Genomic DNA, 25,784 nt, shown 5'->3' with positions numbered 1-25,784 from the left:
GATGTACCTGATGCTGGGGTACAGGACTGATTCAGTTTTTACAATGATCATAAATAAAATTTATTAAAAAAAGAAAATTGAATCATAAGCTATTGATCATAACATTTGAAGTAATTAAGTGAAAATGCTAAATGAATGGATTATTCCAAATGTTGTAAGGTTGGCTTCAGGTTTGACTTGTGGGTGGCATAAATAAATATTTCTTGAATGATTAGAATGAAAAAACTTTCAAATTCATCAGACAGTCGGTGGCTATACATGTTAGAAACCTTTTGCAAATGGAAGAACTGTATAGACTGATTATAAAGGATGATTTTTGAGGCCTTAACTTGAGAAGGGGGAAAATTAAGACAACGGTTTTATGTGTAAGTGTCTCCTGAAACTCAAAGGATTTCTGTTTTAAAGAGACAAAAAGAAGGGAAAGGCTTAACTGTCTTGCAAGGTCAGATTCCCTTTTCCTCTGTGGGAGGTGGGAGAGTGGGTGATCAGTCAAAAAAAAAAAAAAGGCAAGTGAACCTAAACTACGAGTAAGGGGACTTGGATCATATTAATTAGAGAAATGTTAATCAGGTCGGAAGGAGAAGGCAATGGCACCCCACTCCAGTACTCTTGCCTGGAAAATCCCATGGACAGAGGAGCCTGGTGGGCTGCAGTCCATGGGGTCGCTAAGAGTCGGACACGACTGAGCGACTTCACTTTCACTTTTCACTTTCATACATTGGAGAAGGAAATGGCAACCCACTCTAGTGTTTTTGCCTGGAGAATCCCAGGGACGGGAAAGCCTGGTGGGCTGCTGTCTATGGGATCACACAGAGTCAGACACGACTGAAGTGACTTAGCAGCAGCAGCAATCAGGTCGGAATGGAAACTTCAGCAGAGAGGTTTTCTCCAGGGGCTAGAATCTTATCAATGGGAGTTGTGTGCATGTTGAGGCTCTTCTGGCATAATTCACCTTTGCAACACCCCCTGTGTTTCAAACATATGCTCAGTAACTTTCAGATGAGGCTCCTTTCCATTTCCCCCCCCAAATTGCTTACACATTTAATTGCCCACTAAAATAACACATTAATTTTTTAGCTTACATAATGAACACGTAATTCTTTAACTTACATAATTTCTTCATCATCTTATGACTTTTACTTTCAACAACAAAGCCTACCCCCTTCTATCTCAGGGCTAGATCCTAGTGGGTTGTAATTAACCTATTTAAATCCAAGTCTCTCCTTGAACAGACTATTATGAATAGCAGTTCAGTTTCTATTCAATAGATTCCAGATCTGTTTCTTGAATTCCTTTTTCTATCTCTCTTTGGTGTCTTTCACTCATTGTGACATTAAAAAACAAGATTTAATACTTAAGAGGAAAGCAAAACAAAAAATCTTAAACAAAATTGCTCATGTAAAATGCAAAAAATTTGTTTGAAACCATGAGAACTAAAGTTAATCTAAGACTTCCATTTATTCATCCTACTATACTTTTCTCTAAATAATGAACAGTAACATGAAAAGAGAGCACATATCAATAAGTAATTCTTTAGACATAAAATGTAATTGGAATCTTATTTCATTTATTAAGAGAAAGTTTATATCTGAATCTAGTCATCCAGAGATGCTCTGTAAACTAGACATCTGCTTTATAAGGTTTCCTATATCATGATAAAAGGAAACAGTCACTCAACTGAAAACCAAAAATCATTATTCCCAAAGAGGAAAGACTCCAGTGTTTAAAAATACAGTTGTAGAATAATTTCCCATTAAAAACCTCCAGAGACATTCAATAAATACAGTGGTAGTGAGAAAAATAATAGAGAAATACATACAGAGGAAAGAGTGGGGAACAAATAGGGAGATGAAAGCTTAAGAAAGAAAGGGCACCAAAAAGATAGGGTAGGAAGAAAAAATGGGAGATCGCTTGCTTATTGAACACATCAAATAGCAGGCCCCATGTTAGCCACTTTATACTCTATCCTACTTATTCTACAAGATAATGTTAGACCACTTTCTAGATTAAAAAAAAAATACTGAAGTTTAGAGAGCATAAGTGACTTGTCTAAGGACTCGGAGTTAGTAAATGTATTGATGAGGATTGAAACCTATGTGTGTTTGATCTTAAAGCAAGACTTTTACAGAAATCAGTCTAGCTAGCAATAAGTAAGGCAAAGATTAAAATGAGAGAGGAAAATGAGACAACATTGAACTCCATGAAAGCAGGAATGGTGTCTACCCTTTTCACATTTTTTTTGTTTTTTTTAAACACTTGGCATAGTCCCATGAATACAGCATTACATAATAAATATCTGCATAATGAGTCATTTTGAATACATTGAATGACAAAACCATCTTCTACAGGGAGAGAAGTCATGGAGGGAAAAAGTTATGAAAGAAATAGAGAATAGGAAAGTCAAGGGTGAGAATAAAAATGTGATTCTTTTCGGGCAGTCTACCTAAAGTTGGAAATTTTAAGAGTCAAACCTGTTAGCTTAGTGTCAAGTCTCAAACTCTGCCCATATTCAAAGAATTTAAGAAAAGATAATGGTTCAATGGCTTATATTTCCAAATTCACACAAAAATATTTACCAATTTTTCAGAGACCTGTGGGGTATGGTCTTGGAATCCTATATCACTTGACATGAGCAGGTAGAGGGAAGAGACATGAGCCGTGCACTCTGGACAGGTGACTTGTGAAGAGCAAGTGGGTCACCTCTGGGACTCGCCAGTAAGCCAACCAATAATCAATTCACAAAAACCTATCAGCTAATGAATACTAATGGTCCCATTTTAGCCCCGGCCACAAGGAATTTACATGAACCGTATGTGAACCATGAACTTCCAGATGTTCAAGCTGGATTAAGAAAAGGCAGAGGAACCAGATGTCAACTTGCCAACATCTGCTGGATCATTAAAAAAGCAAGAGAGTTCCAGAAAAATATCTACTTCTGCTTTATTGACTATGCCAAAGCCTTTAATTGTATGGACCACAACAAACTCTGGAAAATTCTTCAAGAGATGGGAATACCAGACCATCTGACCTGCCTCTTGAGAAATCTGTATGCAGGTCAGGAAACAACAGTTAGAACTGAACATGGAACAACAGACTGATTCCAAATAAGAAAAGGAGTATGTCAAGGCTGTATATTGTCACCCTGCTTATTTAAGTTATATGCAGGGTACATCATGAGAAATGCTGGGCTGGTTGAAGCACAAGCTGGAATCAAGACTGCCGGGAGAAATGTCAATAACCTCAGATATGCAGATGATACCACCCTTATGGCAGAAAGGGAAGAAGAACTAAAGAGCCTCTTGATGAAAGTGAAAGAGGAGAGTGGAAAAGTTGGCTTAAAGCTCAACATTCAGACAACTAAGATCATGGCATCTGGTTCCTTCACTTCATGGCAAATCACTGGGGAAAAAGTGGGAACAGTGACAGATTTTATTTTCTTGGGTTCCAAAATCACTGCAAATGTTGACTGCAGCCATGAAATTAAAAGACCCTTGCTCCTTGGAAGAAAAGTTATGACCAACCTACACAGCATATTAAAAAGCAGACATTACTTTGCCAACAAAGGTCTGTCTAGTCAAAGCTATGGTTTTTCCAGTAGTCATGTATGGATGTGAGAGTTGGACTATAAAGAAAGCTGAGCACCGAAGAATTGATGCTTTTGAACTATGGTGTTGGAAGAAGACTCTTGAGGGTCCCTTGGACTGCAAGGAGATCCAACCAGTCCATCCTAAAGAAAACCAGTCCTGAATATTCATTGGAAGGACTGAAGGACTGGAAGCTGAAGCTGAAACTCCAATACTTTGGCCACCTGATGTGAAGACCTGACTCATTGGAGAAAAGTCTGATGCTGGGAAAGATTGAGGACAGGAAGAGAAGGGGATGACAGAGGATGAGATGGTTGGATGGCATTACCAACTCAATGGACATGAGTTTGAGTAAACTCCGGGAGTTGGTGATGGACAGGGAGGCCTGGCTTGCTGCAGTCTATGGGGTTGCAAAGAGTCGGACACAACTGAGCGACTGAATTGAACAAGGAATTTACACGAAGTCAAATAAGTCAATAAAAGATAAAAATTCAATGAAACAGCTCACTACTTTGTTAAATGATTAGAAATATTATGATCAAGTGAGTAAATGTTTTTCACACATATATTGGATATTAAAATAGATATTGGTCTACTCATCTGGAAGAATAACTTATAAAAGTTATAAAACTTAAAAACTCAATGTTATCCTTGGGTGGTTCTAGCCACAGGGGGGCTCAATGTATTTCAGTGTCCAGCAGTCTAATTTTGACTAACTTATTTAGGTAAGTTATGTATATTTCCTTTCAAAGAAAAAGCAGAACTTAACTCAATTTTGACTTATTTTATACAACCAAGAAATAATTTTGGAGCACTAATCAAATTCAGTTTCAGGATAGTAGTAAACAAACTGTTCTAAAGCTTCACTGAGTAATAATAATGGTCACAGAAAACCTTAGATTGAAAGGATTCCCAGGTTATGGTCTTGGCTGAGTTTCTCTGAAAGCTTGGCTTTCTTTCTGATTTCCCTGGTGGCCCCAAAGTGACCAAACCTTACAAAATCCATGGGGTCTAGGGATCCTAAATGACAAATGCAGTTTAAATCCCTCGGGTAATTATAGATTATGTTAGGAACAAAAAAATGATTGGGAAAGGAGTTGCTTTAACAATTAAGGGAAGCTAAGAGTTGTTTGCTTTCCTGGTATTGGCCTGTTGAGATACTAGCAGAGAAAAACGCTAGTGTTAGACGGACATAGCATAATCATAGAGAAGTTTAAATTCACTAAGGATATTGAATTTCCCATTTTTAAATCACAGAAAAATCCTGGGCTAACCTATTAAAACCGGGGAAAAACAATGTGAAGAATACTATAAAAATGTGAGTCATTTAAAAAATGGATTTAATATCTATCTACCTTTGTGAATTTTATTTGATGTTTTACCCACTGTGCTCTGAAATTTTTAGCAGAAACAATGACCTGTCTGTGATATGCAGAAATAATGAAAAAGTGCCATTTCATTTCTATTTAATAGGTACATAAGCTATGTAGAAAACAAAATCTTTGTATAAAAATAGAATGGATAAGATGACTTTTTCACTGTCTTTTTAAAGAAGTGCGTGTGCATGTGTATGTATGTCTGGCTCCAGGGAATGATCCAAGGCCTGCACAAATCTCTATTTTCCTTCAAATAAGACTCAGTAGACCTGCGTACTTCCTAACGAGGTTATACAATCCCATGACCCTGTTTCGCCAGCTGTCAGCAGCTGGAGGCCCACATTACTCACATCAGCCCAGCATCTCTCAGTAGCTTGGTTTGAGAGGAGCAACTGGCGAGTCCAGCTTGTCATATTAGAAATGCTAATGTTTTTCTTACCTCTTCCTTCTCTGCGCTTTGCAGATCACGCCACTCCTCAGTTACGTGACCGAAATCCACCGTGTTCATGGGGACTTTAAATTCCCCAATGATGTCATGCTTAGAGAAGCGATCAAAATCATAGACAGCCATCACCAGAGTTTTGCCACCCAATTCCGAATATGGCACCTAAATAAAAAAGACCAGGATAAAATATCTAGTGACAAACAATGCTTAAAATATGCTACTTTTTCATAGTGTTTAATTTTAATATTTATGTTGGATAAACAGAACAGGGAGAAAAGCAGCGCTTTTTCCCCCCTTAAATTGAATCATTTGACTAACTACTTGGGGCTTAAATTACTTGGGTGAAAGTGAGGGCTTACCATAGTGATTTATCACTTTCTCCCAAAGTTCTAGAAGCTGTTAGTGTTATTAATAATGACTCTTGCTATTAGTCATGCTAGAAATACTTCAAGAGTAACACAGGAATAAACCAAACTGATTGCACTTGACTATATAAGGAATTTTTCTTGCAGGATGTTTTGTTGTTATTGTTAAGTTATATTGTCAGGGGACAACTTACTCAGGGGGAGTTGTTTCAAAAGTTCTATTAACTCTTTGAGGCCATTTGGACACCACAGTTTAATGAAGCAAGGCTTAATGAGAAGACATGCTAGGAGTAAGCATAGGAATGAAATTCACAAGGTGCCTTCCCTATTCCTTAAAATAATTTACTGATTGACAGGAGCTGACTAGAAAATTGATGTTTTGAATATCAGATCCATTATAATCTAGATCCTGAGGTTCATTCTTAGGAATGACACTCTTTAGGATGAGCAGAGGCAAAAGGCCAAAAACTGATGAATTCTCCAGCTGTTCAAAAATATCTGGGACAGATGCTATGGGCTGGGATGTTTATTAGTGACATTTTTAATATTCAGAGAAAGCAGGGCAATTCCAAGTAAGCTACACTTCAGTAACTGGGAAGAAATGCCTAATTAAGAAATTGTTTAGACTTGTATTGAAGGTTTCATCAATTTTCAGACACTTGTTATTATTTTATCAGTCTAAATAGTTGTCTTATGCTCCAGCAAACATTTCTCAATTAATTCTGTATATTAAGAAGGAAAGGAGAAGGAAGAATTTTTTGACCGTATATATACAAGAAATTTTGTTTTTTTCCAAAGAGCTTTTGTTTTCTACCATTTGTCATCTATTAGGAATTGGGTTAAAATACTATGATTAAAAACCAGGCACAACACATTTTCCACTTTAGAATGAGAAAGTAAACCCTTGCAAAGAGATGACTGTAAAGAAAGAAATTAATTTTAGAGTAGAGATGAACTCTTGAAAATTGCATCTTATTTCTGAAGTCTGTCTAGATTTGTTGGTGATTGTACGAAATGACATTAGTCAAAAACCTGAGTTGGATGTCAGACAGGTCCAGGCCTGGGTTTTCCCCTTTTCCTGCTGAAGGGCCTGGGACAAGTAAATAAACCTTGAATGATGATGATAGTGTCTATTTCACAGGAGCTGGTTGAGGCCAAATGAATACATGTAAAGCATTTAGCACAGTGCTGGCACACAGCAGGTACTTAATAAATACTTATTGTTTGAATGATAAGTAGCTCTTTCAAGTGGGCATTTGTTGTGGAGAAAAGGAGCATTTCATCTGGGGCATGTCAAGTTCATTTTCAGTGGATTTGAACTCAATTTTAAAGCCAACCCCCTTTAAACTATTTTGCTTCCATTTGAGATGCATAATCTACAAGGTCTAAAAGGAGAAATTGGCTAGTTATCTAGAAACAGTGGTGCATTTTTTAAATGTATGAAAATATATTATACTTTGGCTTGATTTATGATGTGCTCAACTCTCCTAAAATGAAATGGAACCTGATTAAATTTTATAGGCAATTTCAAAATCTCCAATGATTATAATTCTTGAAGTTATAGACATTGCTAGAAATTAATAGCAGTGCACATTTTAAAAAAGAAATAGCATATAGATACTCAAAACGAAGCCCCACAATATTTCCAATAATTTAAGAATGTGCTGACTAAATGGTGGCTAGAAATTACTGACCTAAATTAAGATCCACAGAGAGTCAAATAGAATGATTGTGATTACCTTTTGCAGTATTTTTGTTTTGTTTTGTTTTCATTGTATGTTCTGTGGCATATTGATCCCAATGACTAGTTTTTCTTAAACTGAGTAGTTTCAGAATGTTTCTAGAGCTACTCTACATTAACTGTCTTGGTTCAGAAAAGTGTAGATTTTTAACTAGGATTGCTGACAATACATGAGGGATTTTTCTTGTCTTACAAACTCAAATTTTGGAGTGAATAGAAAGTCAGTACTCTTTTAGAAAACTAGAAGCAAGGTTCATGAGAATGACTCACACCTGAAGTTTCATCCATTTATTTCAGACCAGGATGTTTGCTGACATGCAGCGTGTGCAGTCGCTGAGGCTGGCTGGTAGATGAGTGATTCTGAATCTGCCTGCTGGCATATTCACAGACATGTATTGTTTTAAGGAACGCATTAAAAAATTTCACATGTTAAAGATACCAACCAAGAGACTGTTTTTATGCATGACTTCAGGTTGAGAACTACAGAGCTTGTACATATGGAGATGCCTGAAGCCCTCCAGGGACCTTTTCCTGTTGAGTTATTCTGGGGCCAGAATCCCTCTTTGTTATCGTTTGTTAATTGAGGTGTCTCAACAAGGTGAAGAACACCAGGGAAGAGCCAAGAGGAAAGGAAAAATGCTAGAGATGGAAAAAAAATTATAGGCTCCTATTCTTTTTAGAATGTTTTCAAATACGCAAATTGGCCTTGTACACAAAGAATTTTGCAATGAGAGTAATACCTATTTGTATCATTTGAAATAATGTTGGATAGCTTACTTTATTCTGTGGTTGTGATTGGTTTTCAAAACTTGGAAACCTGGGAAAAGTCTATAATCTTTTGGCTTTATTTTAGAGGGGGGGAAACGTTCAGGTCCATGGACAGACTGGAAGCTGAACTCACTTTTTGGACACGAATGACATCCTTGTTCTATGCCAGTCCACATTCTATTCTGAAATAGCTGAGCTGAATCCTATTTGGATCAAAGTTAAATGCATAATAAGAGTCCTCATTACACTGAAAATAAGAATTATAAATATTCTGAGTAGAATCAATCACTTGTGAGTCTCTGAAAGTGGTCATGTGCATGTAGCTGTATGTGTCAGGATGAGACTGGTCTGTTATCTAAAACAACAGAGAAAAAGTTCAATAGTAAATACACACACAAAAAATACCTTGAAAGTAAATTGCTCGTTGAAGACAGGATTAAGGGTCTTTCGATGGACTTTTGTCTCAAATTTCTTCTTTTTATCGGGCAGCAGAAACACCTTCACATAGGGATCAGAGGTGCCTCCCATGTCCAAGGCGGGCAGCTCGGCAGCCTGGATGATTCCTACCAGCAGCTGAAATGAGAGGCGGAGGACAGCCCCACCGGCACTGGTGAACATGTTGGAAAAGACTGATTTGTTCACAAGGCTGCATATTATGATTGCTCTTTTCTTCTTTGCTTTTGATACACTTCTATTCTCTTAAGAAGCTGAACACAGAAGGCAAATGAAATGATATACCCAGACTTCAGAAACCCAATTATGACAGACGCAGGCTCTAGGAAGCCTGGTTTTAAACACAAAAGAGGCTTTTAAAAGGTTGCTGATTACATTTAAATATGGAATTCATATTTGCAAAAGGGTTGCAATCAAATAACTTCCCAGTTGCTAAAAGCCCTTGTGTATTATTATTATTATTATTTTTTTACCAGAGTGTGATTTGTAAGTGGAAATAAGTTGTTAAACAATCACAAGCCTGTAATCATAAAGCAGGAAAATTTTATTTTGAACCAAAGCTTCAGACCAGCTAAATAGAAATTTCTTAGAAATGGGTAGTTTTTTGACATAGAAATAAGATCTTCAAGTTTCTATCATATTTGACCTTTACTTGTGTGCTAGCTACTTCTTGTTTTAATTTAGAGTAAAATAATTATTATATATTAAGTTCTGTATTTAAATACAGGACATAGGGTCAAAGAAAAATAATTTCAGCTTCACCTAAAAGAAGGTGAGATTACAGTTATGGCTTTTAATGCTAAGTGATTGTCTGATTTTATTTAAATACAGCAGAAATCTCTGCATTTCTTCACATCTGATTTTTCTCAGTGATACATTCCTATTATTATGAATGTGAGTGTTGACTGGCATTGTTCATGTTTTTGCAAAGGAAACAGAAGGTGTGAGTGGACTGTTCTGATGCTCTGCCATCAGTCATGCTGTGTCAACAGACTGGTTTAGATTCATATGGGAAACAAAAGTAGACTCTTATTGTTATTCAAGGCATATACTATTCAGAGAATGCAGAATTTATAGTTGTTCACATCTTAAAATGGGGTCTGAAATTTTGAGACTGTACCCTTTTCAACCAATAGGGTGGAAAAGCAATTCACCTCTTAAAAAAAAAGTCACAGCAACTTTCTACAATATTGATCCGTTATGTGCATAAGTGCACTTTCGCCTGTTGGCTCAATGTTTAATCTAGACCAATACCCTTAAAGATTTTTATTTCCATTTTAATGTTTCAGTATCTTTGTGACTTCTTCATACAACAGTAGTAATAATAATGCTGGATTGTAAGTATACAAAACGTAGATAGATGGTCAAAGAATGGCTAAAATAGACATAAGCTTATAAAGACATGATTAGTAAAGCAAAGAGTTTGTCTCTTGGTTTGCCAGTTTGGTATTTGGAATTTGCTTTTGGTTAGCAATGTGAATAAGCAAGATTATATTCTCTCCTTCTCTCTTTTGGCAATACTTTTTCTTTGGGGCAGGGAAAGAAATAGAGATATAGCCTAAAGTCTTTTAAACTTGATCATCTATACTTGAAAGGTTTGTGGGCATTTTGTTGATAAGAGGTGGAATTACTTCTTCCAACTCCCCTCTGGCTTCTGCTTGAGAGATAAAAATCACATTTTTCTCCACCGTGAAAGCTTCTTAAGGGACTTTAAGGATTGTCTTTTAGTTTTGGTAAGCAAGTGTGTATATTTGATTACAGCTTTATCTACAAAAATCCTCAGACTTTATACTCCATGACTCACAGGAATCATTTTATAAATCAGATTAGCTGAGAACATTCACAAAAATAAATGCAGAATATTAAATTTTATCAGGTAGAATATTATAGATGCTCAGAATGATATACCTCCTAAAATGCATTTGCTAGAAAGGGAAGAATAAATACATTTGCATCATGTTTGAGTAAAAAAAATCAATTCTATATTCTTTTTTTTTCAGTGCTATATTCTTAAAAATACTACTTTATAAAATGATACTTATAGTACTCAAAACCAGTGTAGGAAGTTCAAAATTATAACTAAGCAGGATGAGATGCCCCTAGATTTCTATTGAAAAATGTGAAAGTAGAATTAATTAGTAGAAAAATGTTGGATACATATATAAAGGCAGTCTGAGTGAGAGTGAGTGAGTGAAAGTCGCTCAGTTGTGTCTGACTCTTTGCGACCCTATGGACTATACAGTCCATGGAATTCTCTAGGCCAGAATACTGGAGTGGGTAGCTGTTCCTTCTCCAGGGGATCTTCCCAACCCAGGGATTGAATCCAGGTCTCCTGCATTGCAGGCGGATTCTTTACCAGCTGAGTCACAAGGGAAGCTGTCTATATTTCTGCAAAAGATATTATGTGTTAAGATAACATTTGCTGACCTTGACCTTCCCTAGAATTTATAAATAATAGGCAGTTTTGCTCTTAATCAACCCTTGATAATCAAATCATGGTATAAGTGATAAAAATAACCTCAAACGCCCTATTTACTTAAGTAGAAATAGTATACCTATAATTCTGTATAAATCCATACTTACAAGGCTGTCTCTGTAACCAACATGCAGCTTTCTGGAAAGTAGGATACAATAATGAGCTAGGACTGTAATGAAGCTAATTAAATGCAATTATTTATATATGACCATGCATATCAATACATTATTTGTGAGGAATCCTCTGGATACTTCAAAAAGTAAAGATGTTATCTGAACTAAATAAAACTCAGAATTTTTGCATTGCTTAGCTCTCACAGAATTACTGACTTTGGACCTTAGTTACCAAAACTGATTTCTGGTGTTTGATTTATTTATCATTTACTTCTCATCAAATTGGGTGTAATTAATACATGCTACAGTTAGGTAGTAACTGTATTTACATCTATCAAGTTCTTTCCCACCCTGAAAGATCAGTGAACTGATCAAACCAGAGATTTAAAACAAACTGGAGAGATTTAAAGCTACCCTAGTTGAAAAAGAACTGTGTCTTAAAGATTCTTAAGATCCTGATCTCTAACTCTGCTAATTCTTATCTAGTTTTTAGATTTCTTGAACAGTTCAGAAGGTAAAGGGATATCATCATCAAAGTCATGGATCCTAGAAGGTCTTTTTAGGTAAAGAGATTTTTCTTTTTAAGCATTTATCTTTGGGGTGCCATGAAAACAGGGAGTTAAGAAAAACTAGCTAATATTATCATTCATCTTGGTGGCACTTCATGACTTTTCGGGAGGTCTGTTTTTGACACAACTTTTATGGTGGCTCAGATGGTAAAGCGTCAGCCTACAATGTGGGAGATCTGGGTTTAATCCCTGGGTCAGGAGGATCTCCTGGAGAAGGCAATGGCACCCCACTCCAGCACTCTTGGCTAAAAAAATCCCATGGACGGAGGAACCTGGTAGGCTACAGTCCATGGGGTGGCAAAGAGTCGGACACGACTGAGCGACTTCACTTTTATTTCGTGGTTACTTTTCCGAATGCATGCAAAGGCACTAGAAGTCAATCAGCTGGTCTTTCTACTTTTCTAGAACTGTTAACTCATTTGTGCTAGGAGTTTTACCCAGTATCATAGAAGGAAATGAAACTCATGGAAAGCCGATTTTTAAATCCTTGATTCCTTATCAAGCAGTTAAATTTTTTTTTTTCAAAACTTTGGCTTAATTGATGGTCTAGCTTGAAGGCTCCTTGCCCTATTCGGAGCTAAAGCCATGAATTCCAAAGAAGATGGTTGTAGCTCAGGCTGAGGGATCTATGCCTAGGAACTCTCAGAATCAGACCGATGGCTTCAAGGTAATTTGTATTCTGCCTGCCTGCTCAAAGTGCCATAGTAGATGTAATCGGCTGAACACTGTGGATTCTAATTACCAGAAGTTAAATTAGCAAGTGGGGGACCATCTGTACTTAGAAATTATTTCATCAATAGCTTCGATAATTGCATTCGCCCCTTGTAGCAAATGAAATGTTTTAAGAAGTATCTTGTTTCAATTTCTGGCTGGTATTTCAGAAAATGTAATGGAATTACAAGATATTTCCCCCCTCAGACCTGGTTATTCTGGAAATCATAATCCAGTGAGTACTGAAGTTTTCCCAGTTTCTCCTCCTCTTTGGGTTCTTCTTTCTCTTCACCATCAGTCAATCCGGTTTCAGCGTCATCATCCTTCAGGGCCTATAAGCAAAGGAAAGGGATTATATGTGAATTCAAGTGAATTTTCATCTAACCAAAATGACACTGGGCCTGTGGTTAATACTTCCAAGCTGTTAGAAGCAAGCACTGAGATGCTGGGAATCTCCATTTGTCTGACACACATTCACATCTGCTGCTTACATATTTTTAAAAATTCCATTTGTGCAAGGAATTTTCCCCCCAATCAGCAAGCAACATGGAAGCAATGGAAAAAGCCCCTCAGAATATTGCAAGCAAAAAATGTAGAGTTGTTGCAAAGAGAATGTCAACTTGGTATTATATTTGAGTCTGATAAAATCGCTTCTTTCTGAGGTGTGATAAACATGCTATTAACCAGGCCAGTTTTCACATTCATGTAGTTTAAAGAGATCTACGCTAAGCGCCATGTAAAACACCCTTGTTACATGCAGTGGAGTAATTTATATGAAATGCGTGGCCTTTTCTTGCCTTGCTTCCTATGAAAAAGATAGCTGACTGAGAGACTCTCAGAAAACCGTAATTTCCTGTGTTTTGCGTATACATTTACAATGGTTATGGAAAAAGAGGAGAAAAGAAACATGCCACCAGCAAATGCATGTTTAGAGAAAAATCTACTCCAGTTCCAGTTTAAGTTTACTGTTTTATTTTATAACAGCTCCACAGAAAGCTAGGCTGAATTAAATTGATTTTATGGGTCTGTTTGATGCCAAACGTAAAAAGAATTATGTTTGCAATTTTGTCAAACTGAACTTTGTATAAAAATTAATTTTGTGGTAACAAGCAAAAATCATGGCATAAAAGTCTCAAAACTCAGTTTGGAGCAGTTGAATGTTCCTTATAACCTAAAACTTCAGTGTGATGTAAATGGAAATACTAGAAAGCTCATAATTTCATAAAATTCATTCATATGTTCCCTTTATTAAAAAAATATATAATGTATTTTCCCAATAAGTATAAAAAATTTACTCAAAAAGTCATAGGCTGTAAAGATTACAAATACTAGAAGTTCTGTTTCTAGGGGTGTGCTTTAAAGAATTAGAAAAGATAATTAGAAATCTGTGAGTAGTTATTAGGCAAAGTGAAAGATGATACAGTGTTACATTTTCCTGAACACTATTGAGGTTGAAAACTTTAAAAATCTTTCCATGAACCATGTGTATTTTTTCTCTGGGGATTGACTGTATAGTACATCCTTTGCTAATTTTTCTGCTCTGTTGTCTCCATTTCGATATCTGTAGAGACCCACACTTTCTGCTGTTATATACAGCAAGTATTCTCTCCTAGGTTTCGGTTATAGCATTTTCATTGCCGTGTGTGTGTGTGTGTGTGTGGTATGTGTGTGTTACTGAAGAATCTAATGAAGTTGCAGATGAGACATATGAGTGGTGGGCTGCTTAATATCTCTGACAAAGTTAAAAAAAAAAAAAAGCCAAACTCTTATCAGTGATCAAATTAAATCTGAGAACTCTTGTAGAACTCAAATGCAAGAGGTATAACCAGGCTTCAGAAAGGCTTCAGAGTCACTAGACTATAGGTCTACCCCCAAGCTCCCCCTTCCCACTCAGAATACACAGTCTTTTTTCTCTGCTCAGAGAAAGGCTTCTCTTCACTTATCCATTTATACAGAGATCTGCAGAGATGCCTCAAAACGGCAGCCTCAGTCTCCGAACTGACAAGACTGTGCAATTTGGCTCTACTTATCTAACTCTAATCTGATCCTAAAAATCAGACTTGGCATCAGCTTACTAGAACTCATTTGGGTGGGAAGATTGCATAAACAGAGAGCTGAACTGTAATCAGAGATGCTTCCCATTTTGTGCTTCCTGAAAAATTTCAGGAGCCCACAATGACTTTGGAAAATGGCCATTATTACATCTGTGCAGAAACCTTTCAGAACTGGTTAGCCATACCCCATTTTATTTGGAAGTTTATACTTGGCTGTCTCCTTGAATAGTAAAATGTTGATTTACCAATAGCCCAAGGAGACCAACATAATTATTTAAAAATTAATCTTTTAGCTTGAAGGTGTTGCTAATAGAAAAATAATAGTAAAGTGACAAGAAAAGACTACTGAGTTTATTTGGAGGACTTGAGGCAGAGAACCCACATTGCCTTTTCAAAACCAGCTGTGTGTAGGTCTTTAACACTGTGAAAAAGATATGTTTAGAAAATGGCAATGTAGGTAATTTGCTTCCTGTAAGATTTTAATTTTTTGAATGGAAAACTATTTAATGCACATTTTTGCCTGAAAAAAATCTTCACACTATTCCACCATAAACACAAAAATTTTCAGGTATTAAAATATTTTTTCAAATTATTTTTCAGAACTGACAATTTACATATCATATTTCAGCTCAGTGTAATTTGAAAGAGTTGAGATTTTTTTTTTTGATTTGAGAATATGCATTTTATTTTTTATTTTATTTATTTTTATTTTTATTTTTTATTTTTCAGTGGGTTTTGTCATACATTGATATGAATCAGCCATAGGGTTACACGTATTCCCCATCCCGAAGAGTTGAGATATTAAATCTCCTTTTCCCTAGGAGGTTTTTACGCTAATAAAAGGTGCAAGACCATCTCTGCAATTATTCTGCATGAAATAGGGCTAAATTTTTGATAATTTCTCAGTGTCACTGTTCATCTCCGATGTGATTAAGTCTATTCTTATGCCAAAGGCTGAGCCTAAGCAAGACATTTTCTGTACCTTTACATTAAATTCAGACCTATTAAATCAGTAGTTATTATAATATCTAAAGAGCAATAGTTCCTACCCCCTACCCCTAACAAAATGCAGAGGAAAAGGCATGTGTGCCCAGAAGTTCTCAGAGTTTGATAAACTATACTAGAAAAAACTGTGTTGGGAAAAAGACTTTGTTTTAAATTGCAAAGATTTAGTGCATATGCTTCTGGCTTGATTCAACATTTAAAAGGTGCTTACTTGTACTTGGATAAACCATCAGAAGGTGCTTTGTCCATGTCTAGTTAACCTGGAACTTGGAATTGATAAGGCACACTAAAAGGGCAGCACAAGACACTGAATTTTCTTTCTGTGCCCATCAATTAAAACTTGAGCTTTCTAATACTGTTCTCTTTAATCAGTAATGTTTAAAATGAGGGCCCTTTATCTTAAAAAAAAAAAATCAATTTAGTTCAGCCTTTTGATGTGTGTCAGAATGGTACACCCTCAGCTGTGGAGCCCCAGCTGCCAGGCCACTAAATGTATCTGAGCATTGACTTAGGGGTGTCTGATAGGAGAGAAAACCTACCGCAAGGGACAGTCCCGAACAGTCATGAGACACAACACAGGTAGGGAGGACACAGAAGGAAGAAATAAAAATTTATTTATCCACACACATTAGTAAAAACCATGGAGAAATGACCTCTCCAGACCTCTGACTTTGCAAGTTGATATTGCCCCTGTCTATTTTTAGTGCTTTTAAGTTTTAAACCATTAAAAACCTTTAAATATATATCCTTTGCTGTATAAAAATACTATCTATCATTACCATTTTGTTGTCACTACACAATATTTAAAAATTCTTCCTTGGTTATAAAATCTTATCATAGAGACATAGTCATGATTATTGAGCTTTGAATTTATATGAGTTCTTATATGGAATGAAATGGTAAAAACTTACTGATTTCTCCTGGAGCTTAGGTATCTTAAGAAAGCATATCTAAAATGCCTCTTACACCTGTCTACTTTCTAGATATGAAGAGCCATAGGTTATCGCTATTGCTTTCCTCATGTTTATGTCAGTATTTTGTCTAAACTTGCTTGAACATGTAAGTAAAGAATAATTTAACCTTGTTTATGCTATTTTGAACTTGGATGATCAGATGATCACCATGTGACATGGCATCTTAAAATCTGTACATTTTGTTCTGATGTGTTATCCTTTCTTTTAAAAAAGTGATAGAAATAGATTGGTTACTTTTATCTCCTTATAAAGTAGCATAAGCTATTATTATATAACTGCTTATCAATGGGGCCTATTTTCACTTGCTCAAATTATATTTTCTTCTGTACATTTAATTGGTAATAAGTTAAAATAAGACCTATAAAGTCCTAGTAGACAAAATGATCTACTTAAAATGATTAAAAAACACATTTTGAGTTGTTGAAATTCTAAATGCTATATTGTAATGGTAGATTGTTATAAACTATCAATGACTTCCTAGTATTTTTTTATTTGACTCATTTCTCTTCCCCTCTCAACCAAAAGATTTGGTGAGCAATGAAAAATCAACCATCAGTTCTCTGTATTTACTGTTTTGAGATCTTGGTCATTTATCCATGTCATAACAGGGGTAATAAACACCACTACTATGCTATAAATTACAGTCTTATATCCTACAGAACAAATTCCGCAAAGAAAAATACAAATTTCTTGTCCTAGGAAGAAAGGCTGTAGTAATCATTTAACATTATTTGGTGCTTTTAACCGTTAATTCTAGCATACAAGAAAACCACATTTGAATTTTATTGAAGATATGAAAATGATAGTATTATATTTCCAGTTTGTTTCATAGATACAGATGAAATTCACATACAAATTATTTAGACCATACATGTCCATCTAGAAGATTTTTACTACATTTCATTTCCCAAATATGTTGTCTGAAGAAATCTATCAAGTCCTGCTGGTTACACAAAATGATGAAATAAGCAAGACATGATTTAAAACTTATGTTTCTATGTAACAAATTATGCCAACATAGAAACTTATGTTTCTATGAAACTTACAGTTTCTATGTAACAAATTAGCCAAAAAGAAAAATCCTTCTTAGACATCTGTGGTTGAACATTGGTGCCTGGGCTCCTCTGGCTGTGGTTAGGAGCTTTGAGAAAAATGTAACCTTTGATACTAAGCTCAGAATGAAGCTCTCTGAATGGGAATGCAAGTATTGTATTCGTTCTATAGCTCTGAAACCAAGCAAAACTTTGAAAATGTGCCTTTGTGAAATCGTTTTCAAGAAATGTTACTGTGTCTTGGAGAAAAGTGTTTAAAACTCAAGCTGGGGAGAGGGATTAGTGTCCTGACTGTGTGGATAACTATGCAAATGTACTAAAAAGGTCCTCCTTAACTAAGTTATTCTTAAGGGGATACACATATTTAAGAGTATAATTAATAGTAATACTATAAGAACAATTTATACAACTACCTATATATGTTGCTATTAGGGAATAAATAGAAATTTTGATTTATTTGAAGGGAAACAATGATAACTCAAAATATTATCTTTGAAAAATCTTTACATTTACTTTTTATATGAAATAAGTGTTCTTTAGAAATATTCCAACATGAATATGATTCCAAAAAAGGAAGTGAAGGGGCATTTAATTATTATAGCTATTAATAGTAGACTTTATTCTCAACCAAATCATCTAGTCTAGGAAAAATAGACAACGGTGTAAAGCAGGGGTTCCCAACCCCGGACCACTGACCGGGCTGCAGGGAAGGAGGTGAGTGGCTCCTGAGCAAAGCTTCATCTGCTGCTCCACATCGCTCACGGTACAGCCTGAGCCCTCCTCAGCCCCTCATCCCCATCCATAAAACAATTGTCTTCCACGAAACTGTCCCCTGGTGCCAAAAAGGTCGGGAACCGCTGATGTCAAGGAGCAGTCCTTAGCCTTGGGAAGATAACTCAGGCAGATGGATTTTATAACCTGCATTATGGCTCTTACTCTCCTTAGGTGGAAGAATAAGGGTTTTGCCTTAAAATTCTACCCTGTTCTTTAGATCCAACTCATCATTCTCTTCTATAACTCATTGTTTCTAAAGCATGTTTCTACTCATCACTGAGCTGGATGACTGCCTCGGGATGGTAGCTTTCATCATGTGTGATAAGCAGCTATAAGATTCAGTATTTAATGGTGATTATGTATGAACAGTGATAATATTAAAAAGATGTCCCACCCAAGAGAGAGAACAGATACTCTTTATTCTGTTTCTCGAAATCTAGACCCACTTATAATGGGTTAAACAGATGTAATAAAAATATTTAGGTATCATTTTAGTATGCTGGGCCTATCAAGATGGCCTTGATGGTCATGGATGCCCTTTCCTGGTTTATATGCCTGGTGGCGGGGGTTTGATGGTTTAGTTCCGAAGTTATGTTTGACTCTAGCGACCCCATGGACTGTAGCCCACCAGGCTCCTCTGTTCATGGGATTTTCCCAGGCAAGAATACTGGAGTTGCCATTTCCTCCTCCAGAGGATCTTCCCAGCCCAGGGATTGAACCCACTTCCCTGGTGGCTCAAGTGGTAAAAAAATCTGCCTTCAATTCCAGGAGATGGAGGTTCAGTCCCTGGGTCAGGAAGATTCCGCTGGAGAAGGGAATGACTGCCCACTTCAGGATAATTGCCTAGAGAATTCTATAGACTGAGAAGAACAAATTACTTTCAAGTAGGGTAGAACTGTATATGCTTAAGAGATTAAAACTACCGCTTATTTCCATTGTACTTTGGATGTTGAGCAATGACTGAAAGGTTTGCAGAACATTTCTACCACACTGGCAAGTGTCTGGATATTGTTTAGGTCTTCATTTGGCATGAAATAACAAACTGTCTATTCTTAAATTTTTAATAAAATAATAAGAAATACAGAATGAATACATTACCTGATCTTTCATGGTCTTCCCCAGGTCTTTCACATCTTTCATGTTAATGGCATTCTTCCCTCCCTTTTCCTTTCCCTTCTTCTTGTTTTTCTTTTTGAACAAGCATTTCTTACAGATGCAAAAGCAGCAGGTCAGAACCAAAAGGACCGCAACTATGGCTATGGCAATTAAGGCCCACGGTGGCACTGAAAGAAAAAAATGTGCAGAGACCATTAACAATAAAGCATTTACATGCGTAAAACCTTTACATGCATTTGCGGTAAAGCTACCCATTCGCCCATTTGTATTTAGTGAGCTCCAGGCACCCAGCCGTATGGTGCTTTATTTGTGTCGTTTCCTCTGCCTATAGTGTATCTGTCTTTTCCTTCTCACCCTTCCAGGCATGTCACATGTCATCTCCTCTCTACAGCTTTCCCTGCCGCTGCAGGCTAAATTGTTATTGATCCATTCCTTCATTTTTTCAGAGCCTATCTCTGCAGTTTGGCCTTTGAATTTAAACCCTGGCCCCCCACTTACCAGGTGTGTGACCTTGGGCAAGTTCCTAACCTCTGTCTGTCTCGGTGTCTTCATCTCTAAAGCCAGTGCATATAAACAGTGGAATATTACTCAGCCATAAAAAGGAATTAAATTGGGTCATTTGTAGAGATGTGGATGGAGCTAGAGTGTCATACAGAGTGAAGTAGAAGAGAAAAGCAAATGTTCTATATTAATGCATATATGTGGAATATAGAAAATGGTATAAATGCTCTTTTTTTGGAAAGCAGAAATAGAGAAACAGATGTACAGAACAAATGTGTGAATGCCAAGGGGGAAAGGGGAGAGGTGGGAGGAACTGGAAGATTGGGATCGACATATGTATATGATTGATGTCATGTATAAAACAGACAACTGGTAGTCTTTCTGAAGATTAAAATAAGATGCAGTGCTTGGCACATGGCAAAAACTTAATAAATATTAGCTGCTGTTGCTCATCTATTAAATACCACAGGTTCTAGTAACATGTTCTGGGCACAGTGGAAGAGGTAGACATTAATGGGAAAAAAAAGCAAAAAATAGAAAAACAAATGTAAAATCCTAACAGTAGCGAAGGTTAGGAAGAAGGACTTGGTGCTCCAAAAGTTGATCATGGGGAGATTTACCCACACAGGGCCTCTGGAAGCAGGGCAGTGTTTATAAAGCCAGGTTTAGATTCATGGTTGACCAGACTGTTTAACTGTTGTGGATTTCTGCTTCCCTCTCTATAAAGTGAAGATAATAATGGTACTTATTTCATCTCCTTTCAAGGCTGACTTAGGAAACTAATAGTCTTAGAATGGCATCCAGCACATAGCAAAAATTCAATGAATAATAGCTATTTTTAAAAAAATATTCAAGGCATGAGGCCAAATGTTGTGGGTGACAGAGCTCAGATTACATGTGGGAACATAAAACATACCCAGATGAAAAAAGGGGTGGACACACTGATAGGATTTAGGTAAGAAAATGAGAGAAAGAAGAGAGATTTTTTTAGATAAGAGCATAAACTTCAGATTGACAGGATCTATTTAATAAAGCATATACAAGTAAAGATACTCAAATATTTTTTTCTATTACAAGTTGCCCAATTACTAAAAGTAACTCTATTTTCTCATTTGTTATCCCCTACATATGTGCTTATAAAAAATCAGTTCTCATGGAAACTTGGAGGATTTCAGTTTCCCTAGAAAGTAATTATTTATCCATTGAGATTACTCAGGAGAAGTAATAATTAGATTTGTCTGTTGTAATAAAAAAAAAAGACATTGGGTCCTGAAATGGTAAGGAAAAGTGCTATTTTCTTCTAGCTACATAAACATCATTAGTATTAATGATTGTTGAACACAAGTCAGGAGTACTTTGATAATGTAAAAACACTTAAAAATTAACTTCTCTTCAAAACTGAGAAAATGCACTCACTTGGCTCCTTTTGCATTTAGCTTCATAGTGGAGAAGACTTACTCTGCATATTATTTTAGCTTATGAAAGATGACTAGATGTTACCCTACGGATGTCTAAAACCATAACTGGTGAAATTGTGTTTTCAGCCAAAGAAAGGTTTGTGTGAAAGTTACAGATGAGCCCATCAGTTCAGTTCAGTTCAGTTGCTCAGTCGTGTCCAACTCTTTGTGACCCCACGGACTGTAGCAAACCAGGCTCCCTGTCCATCACCAACTCCTGGAGTTTACTGAAACTCATGTCCATTGAGTCAGTGATGCCATCCAGCCATCTCATCCTCGGTCATCCCCTTTTCCTCCTGCTTTCAATCTTTCTCAGCATAAGGGTCTTTTCAAATGAGTCAAGTCTTCACATCAGGTGCCCAAAGTATTAGAGTTTCAGCTTCAGCATCAGTCCTTCCAATGAATATTCAGGACTGATTTCCTTTAGGATAGACTGGCTGGATCTCCTTGCAGTCCAAGGGACTCTCAAGAGTCTTCTCCAACACCACAATTCAAAAGCATCAGTTCTTCAGCGCTCAGCTTTCTTTATAGTTCAACTCTCACATCCATACATGACTACTGGAAAAACCATAGCTTTGACTAGACAGAACTTTGTGGGCAAAGTAATGTCTCTGCTTTTAATCTGCTGTCTAAGTCGGTCATAACTTTTCTTCCAAGGAGCAAGTGTCTTTTAATTTCAGGGCTGCAGTCACCATCTGCAGTGATTTTGGAGCCCAAGAAAATAAAGTCTGTACTGTTCCCACTGTTTCCTCATCTGTTTGCCATGAAGCGATGGGACCAGATGCCATGATCTTAGTTTCCTGAATGCTGAGCTTTAACCCAACTTTTTCACTCTCCTCTTTCACTTTCATCAAGAGGCTCTTTAGTTCATCTTCCCTTTCTGCCATAAGGGTGGTGTCATCTGCATATCTGAGGTTATTGATGTTCCTCCTGGCAATCTTGATTCCAGCTTGTGCTTCCTCCAGTCCAGCGTTTCTCATGATGTACTCTGCATGTAAGTTAAATAAGCAGGGTGACAATATACAGCCTTGACATACTCCTTTCCTGATTTGGAACCAGTCTGTTGTTCCATGTCCATTTCTAACTGTTCCTTCCTGACCTGCATACAGATTTCTCAGGAGGCAGGTCAGGTGGTCTGGTATTCCCATCTCTCTAAGAATTTTCCAAAGTTTGTTGTAAGACATATTTTCTTAGAGTTCTCTAATCTCATTAAGGAATCATATTTTTAAAAAAACATAAAGCAAGGTTATGTAACCAATGATATCATTCACAGTACTTTATTTAAAAGCCTGTACGTCTTTTGATCTAGTTAAAACCTTGCCATGCATGAATGAGAGAGCCTATGTATTCATTACAGGCAAGACAGTATTAATAATGACCCTTCATTTTGAACCTCGTAAATTATCCTCTTAATCAGACATGTGTGATAGTCTCTCAGAGAGCTACATAAAAGTCTCTTAAATTTCCCAAGGCAAGACAGAGATCATTTGACAACCTCACAAAAAGAAAACAGCCTGTGAAAGCCCAGGAACATTATTTAAAAGAGAGGAACAGGATTACAGGAAGAAGTTTGATATAGTGTAACTTGAAGGTGAATTATAACCACTGAAAAACTTTTGTTTTTGACCTTTGTGTCTTATAGTGCTGCTGTCTTCTAGATTTGCTTTTAGCTGATTTTCTGAATAGCTTAACTTTAACTCAGAATATGTTATATTAAATATATGAAATGAGCAAGAATTTCCTCACAATATATTGGCACCTTTAGATAGAATTAAAGAGAAAGCCTTAATGCTATCATTTATGTGCCCATGTGAAAACTGGACTGAATAGTTAATTATAAAACACCGTTTTAAATTAAAAGAAGTTATTGGAATCGAATTTTCATTTTAATCTTTTTCTGTTTTGTAGAGCAATGAAATCTTGAGAATTTGGTAAGTTTAGTCAGAAATACTGTTTACAGTATTATTGCTTTGTAGTATTTATGAAAATAAGTTTCAATATTAGTGACCAAATCTCCTGAAATATATTTTGGATTACACCAAAAATTTATTGAAAATCTACTTATTGTGGGTCAGCAGCTGTGCTACAGCTTTACATATATTATGTAATCTTCACAGAACTTTTGTTCATTATTAAGGAAAGTAATAGTGGGAGAAATTGAAATATGTTTTTACATCATTATTAGTTTAAAAAGCACATGTTATAAATGTGTACAAAGGAAAAATGCTTGTCTTGCTGTGAAGCCTACTTCATAGGACATTTAACTTTTGAAAAAAATGGACAAAATAAATAACAGCATAAGATGCTGCCAAGAGTGATTTCTTTAATATAAAATCTGGTTTCAATCAAAAATAGGCTCATCAAAATATTGCTACTGGCAGAAAGCTATCAATTTGTTTTTATTGCTACCTAAGGATCTTTAAATGGAATTTTACAACATGAATTTTAACATTTAACTTAAAGACCTTTCAGCAGAATATAATAGGCTAATGGAAAAACTCCACTGAAAATGTTATTTTCATCTTCTAGTTAATGAATTAATCTCACATGTCATTTAACCTGAAGGTAAACTGATGCACAAGAATTTAGTCAAAGTCAATTCTGTTTCTGATGTTTAGACTTTGTGGTACACAGAATAATGACTCTGCAACAATGCCTGCATTCTGTTCCCTGGAACCTCTGAATGTGTTACTCAACCAAAAAAAAGAAAAAAAAAGGGCTTTTCAAATGTGATCTTGAGATGGTGAGATTATCCTGGGTTATCTGGATGAATTTATGCTCCTTCTGAGTGGGAAAGGGAGGCAAGAGTTTCAGAATCAGAGATATGTGAGGATTCTGTGCTGTTGATTTTGAACATGGAGGAAAGGACCACGAGCCAAGGAATGTAGATGATCTCTATAAGCTGGAAAAAGCAGCAAAACGGATTCTGTCCTACAGCATCAGCTGTTGTTGAGGCGCCCTTTCCCATGCCTTGAACTTTAGGTTAGTTACTGTGCCTGCTTCTGTATTCTAGAGCTGGGCTCCCAACTGCCTAGAAAATGTTCCTTATGAATCTTTTATTATTTTCTCAAACCATGTGTCTTTTGTCAGTGCTTCTATACTTTCCTGCCTCTTAGATATTGGAACCATGTGGAAATTCTAACTTCCATATGCAACCAGTTGGAGAATCTTGTCATTTCAATTTGATGCATTTTATTCTATTTTTTACATATATTTTGACCTGGAAGGTTTGGGCCTGATGTTACCTCCCATCTGATCTGCCTTCCCTTCAGTTATCGCTTCTCTCCATTTTATCCGTTCACTGTTATCAAACAAAGCTTTCTTTTTAAAATTTTTATTGAAGTATAGTTGATTTACAGTGTTGTATTAGTTTGTGACTCAGTTATATATATATGTAATATATATTCTTCATATTCTCTTTCATTATGGTTTATCAAAGGATGTTGAGTATAGTTCCCTGTGCTATAGTGTAGGACCTTATTTGTGAACAAAATTTTCTAATACATAATTGTCGATTATTTTGTGCATAGCTTTTATAGTCCTCTGTGATTTGGCCCACCCCTTCTGTCCACCTTTCTTTCTCTCTGCTCTTCTATAACCACCTGTAGAATACTGGACAACTCATTGGGCTTTGCTCAATTTTACCCCCATGTTTTTCTAAAGCAGATTCATTCTTTTTCAAAATGGCTGTTCTTTTCCCTCTTTAGTCATTTAAATAATACTTTTTTCCCCAAGGCTCAATACAAGCCTTACTGAATGTTGACAGATTTTAAAATACAAATATTGCATATATTTGCTAAAATTCCCCTCTCTCACCTAGTGGGAAATAGGGACTCAGTGGTATACACTGGGTGGTTTGTTAGACTGGCATAAAAAAGATGAATGATGCAAAGATAAAAAGACAAACCTGTAAAATGTGTAAAAGATATTTTAAAAACCCCTTCCTACACATGAAATTAACTTCTTGCTGACTTAAAGTTTAGCTCTTTATAGATTATTCATGACACAAAGCACTGATATTTAATTCAAACATAATAAAAATGATTTGGAACCAATTAGAAATAAATTTTCATTAACAGGTCTTCGGGCGGAGGAAAAAAACCCCAAACAACTATTTCCCCTTATCAAGAGAGGCTATTATTTTATGAGAAGTTGGCAGTTTAAAAAAGTAATTATTTAATCAAACACTTAAGAGGATCTACTGTGTGTCAGACATTTTTCTCAGGTCTGGGACACAGTAGTAAACATGG

The 25,784-nt window shown here is 36.2% G+C and overlaps 1 protein-coding gene across 2 annotated transcripts in view; it reads right to left on the bottom strand.

The window, feature by feature from the left end:
- SYT1 (synaptotagmin 1) overlaps positions 1-25,784 on the bottom strand; it is a 580,172-nt gene that overhangs the window by 141,764 nt on the left and 412,624 nt on the right. For both annotated transcript variants that reach the window (XM_065934135.1, XM_065934136.1), the window contains 4 exons: positions 19,559-19,743; positions 12,811-12,933; positions 8,685-8,852; positions 5,400-5,567 (listed from right to left, as the gene is read on the bottom strand). In XM_065934135.1, coding sequence (XP_065790207.1) covers positions 5,400-5,567; positions 8,685-8,852; positions 12,811-12,933; positions 19,559-19,743 — 644 coding nt within the window. The remainder of the gene's footprint in view (positions 1-5,399; positions 5,568-8,684; positions 8,853-12,810; positions 12,934-19,558; positions 19,744-25,784) is intronic.

Source organism: Muntiacus reevesi, chromosome 4 (genome assembly GCF_963930625.1).
Source record: "Muntiacus reevesi chromosome 4, mMunRee1.1, whole genome shotgun sequence".
Taxonomy (NCBI): domain Eukaryota; kingdom Metazoa; phylum Chordata; class Mammalia; order Artiodactyla; family Cervidae; genus Muntiacus; species Muntiacus reevesi.
The sequence above is the reverse complement of the archived record's forward strand: the minus strand, read 5'-3'. Positions and strand labels throughout refer to the sequence as shown.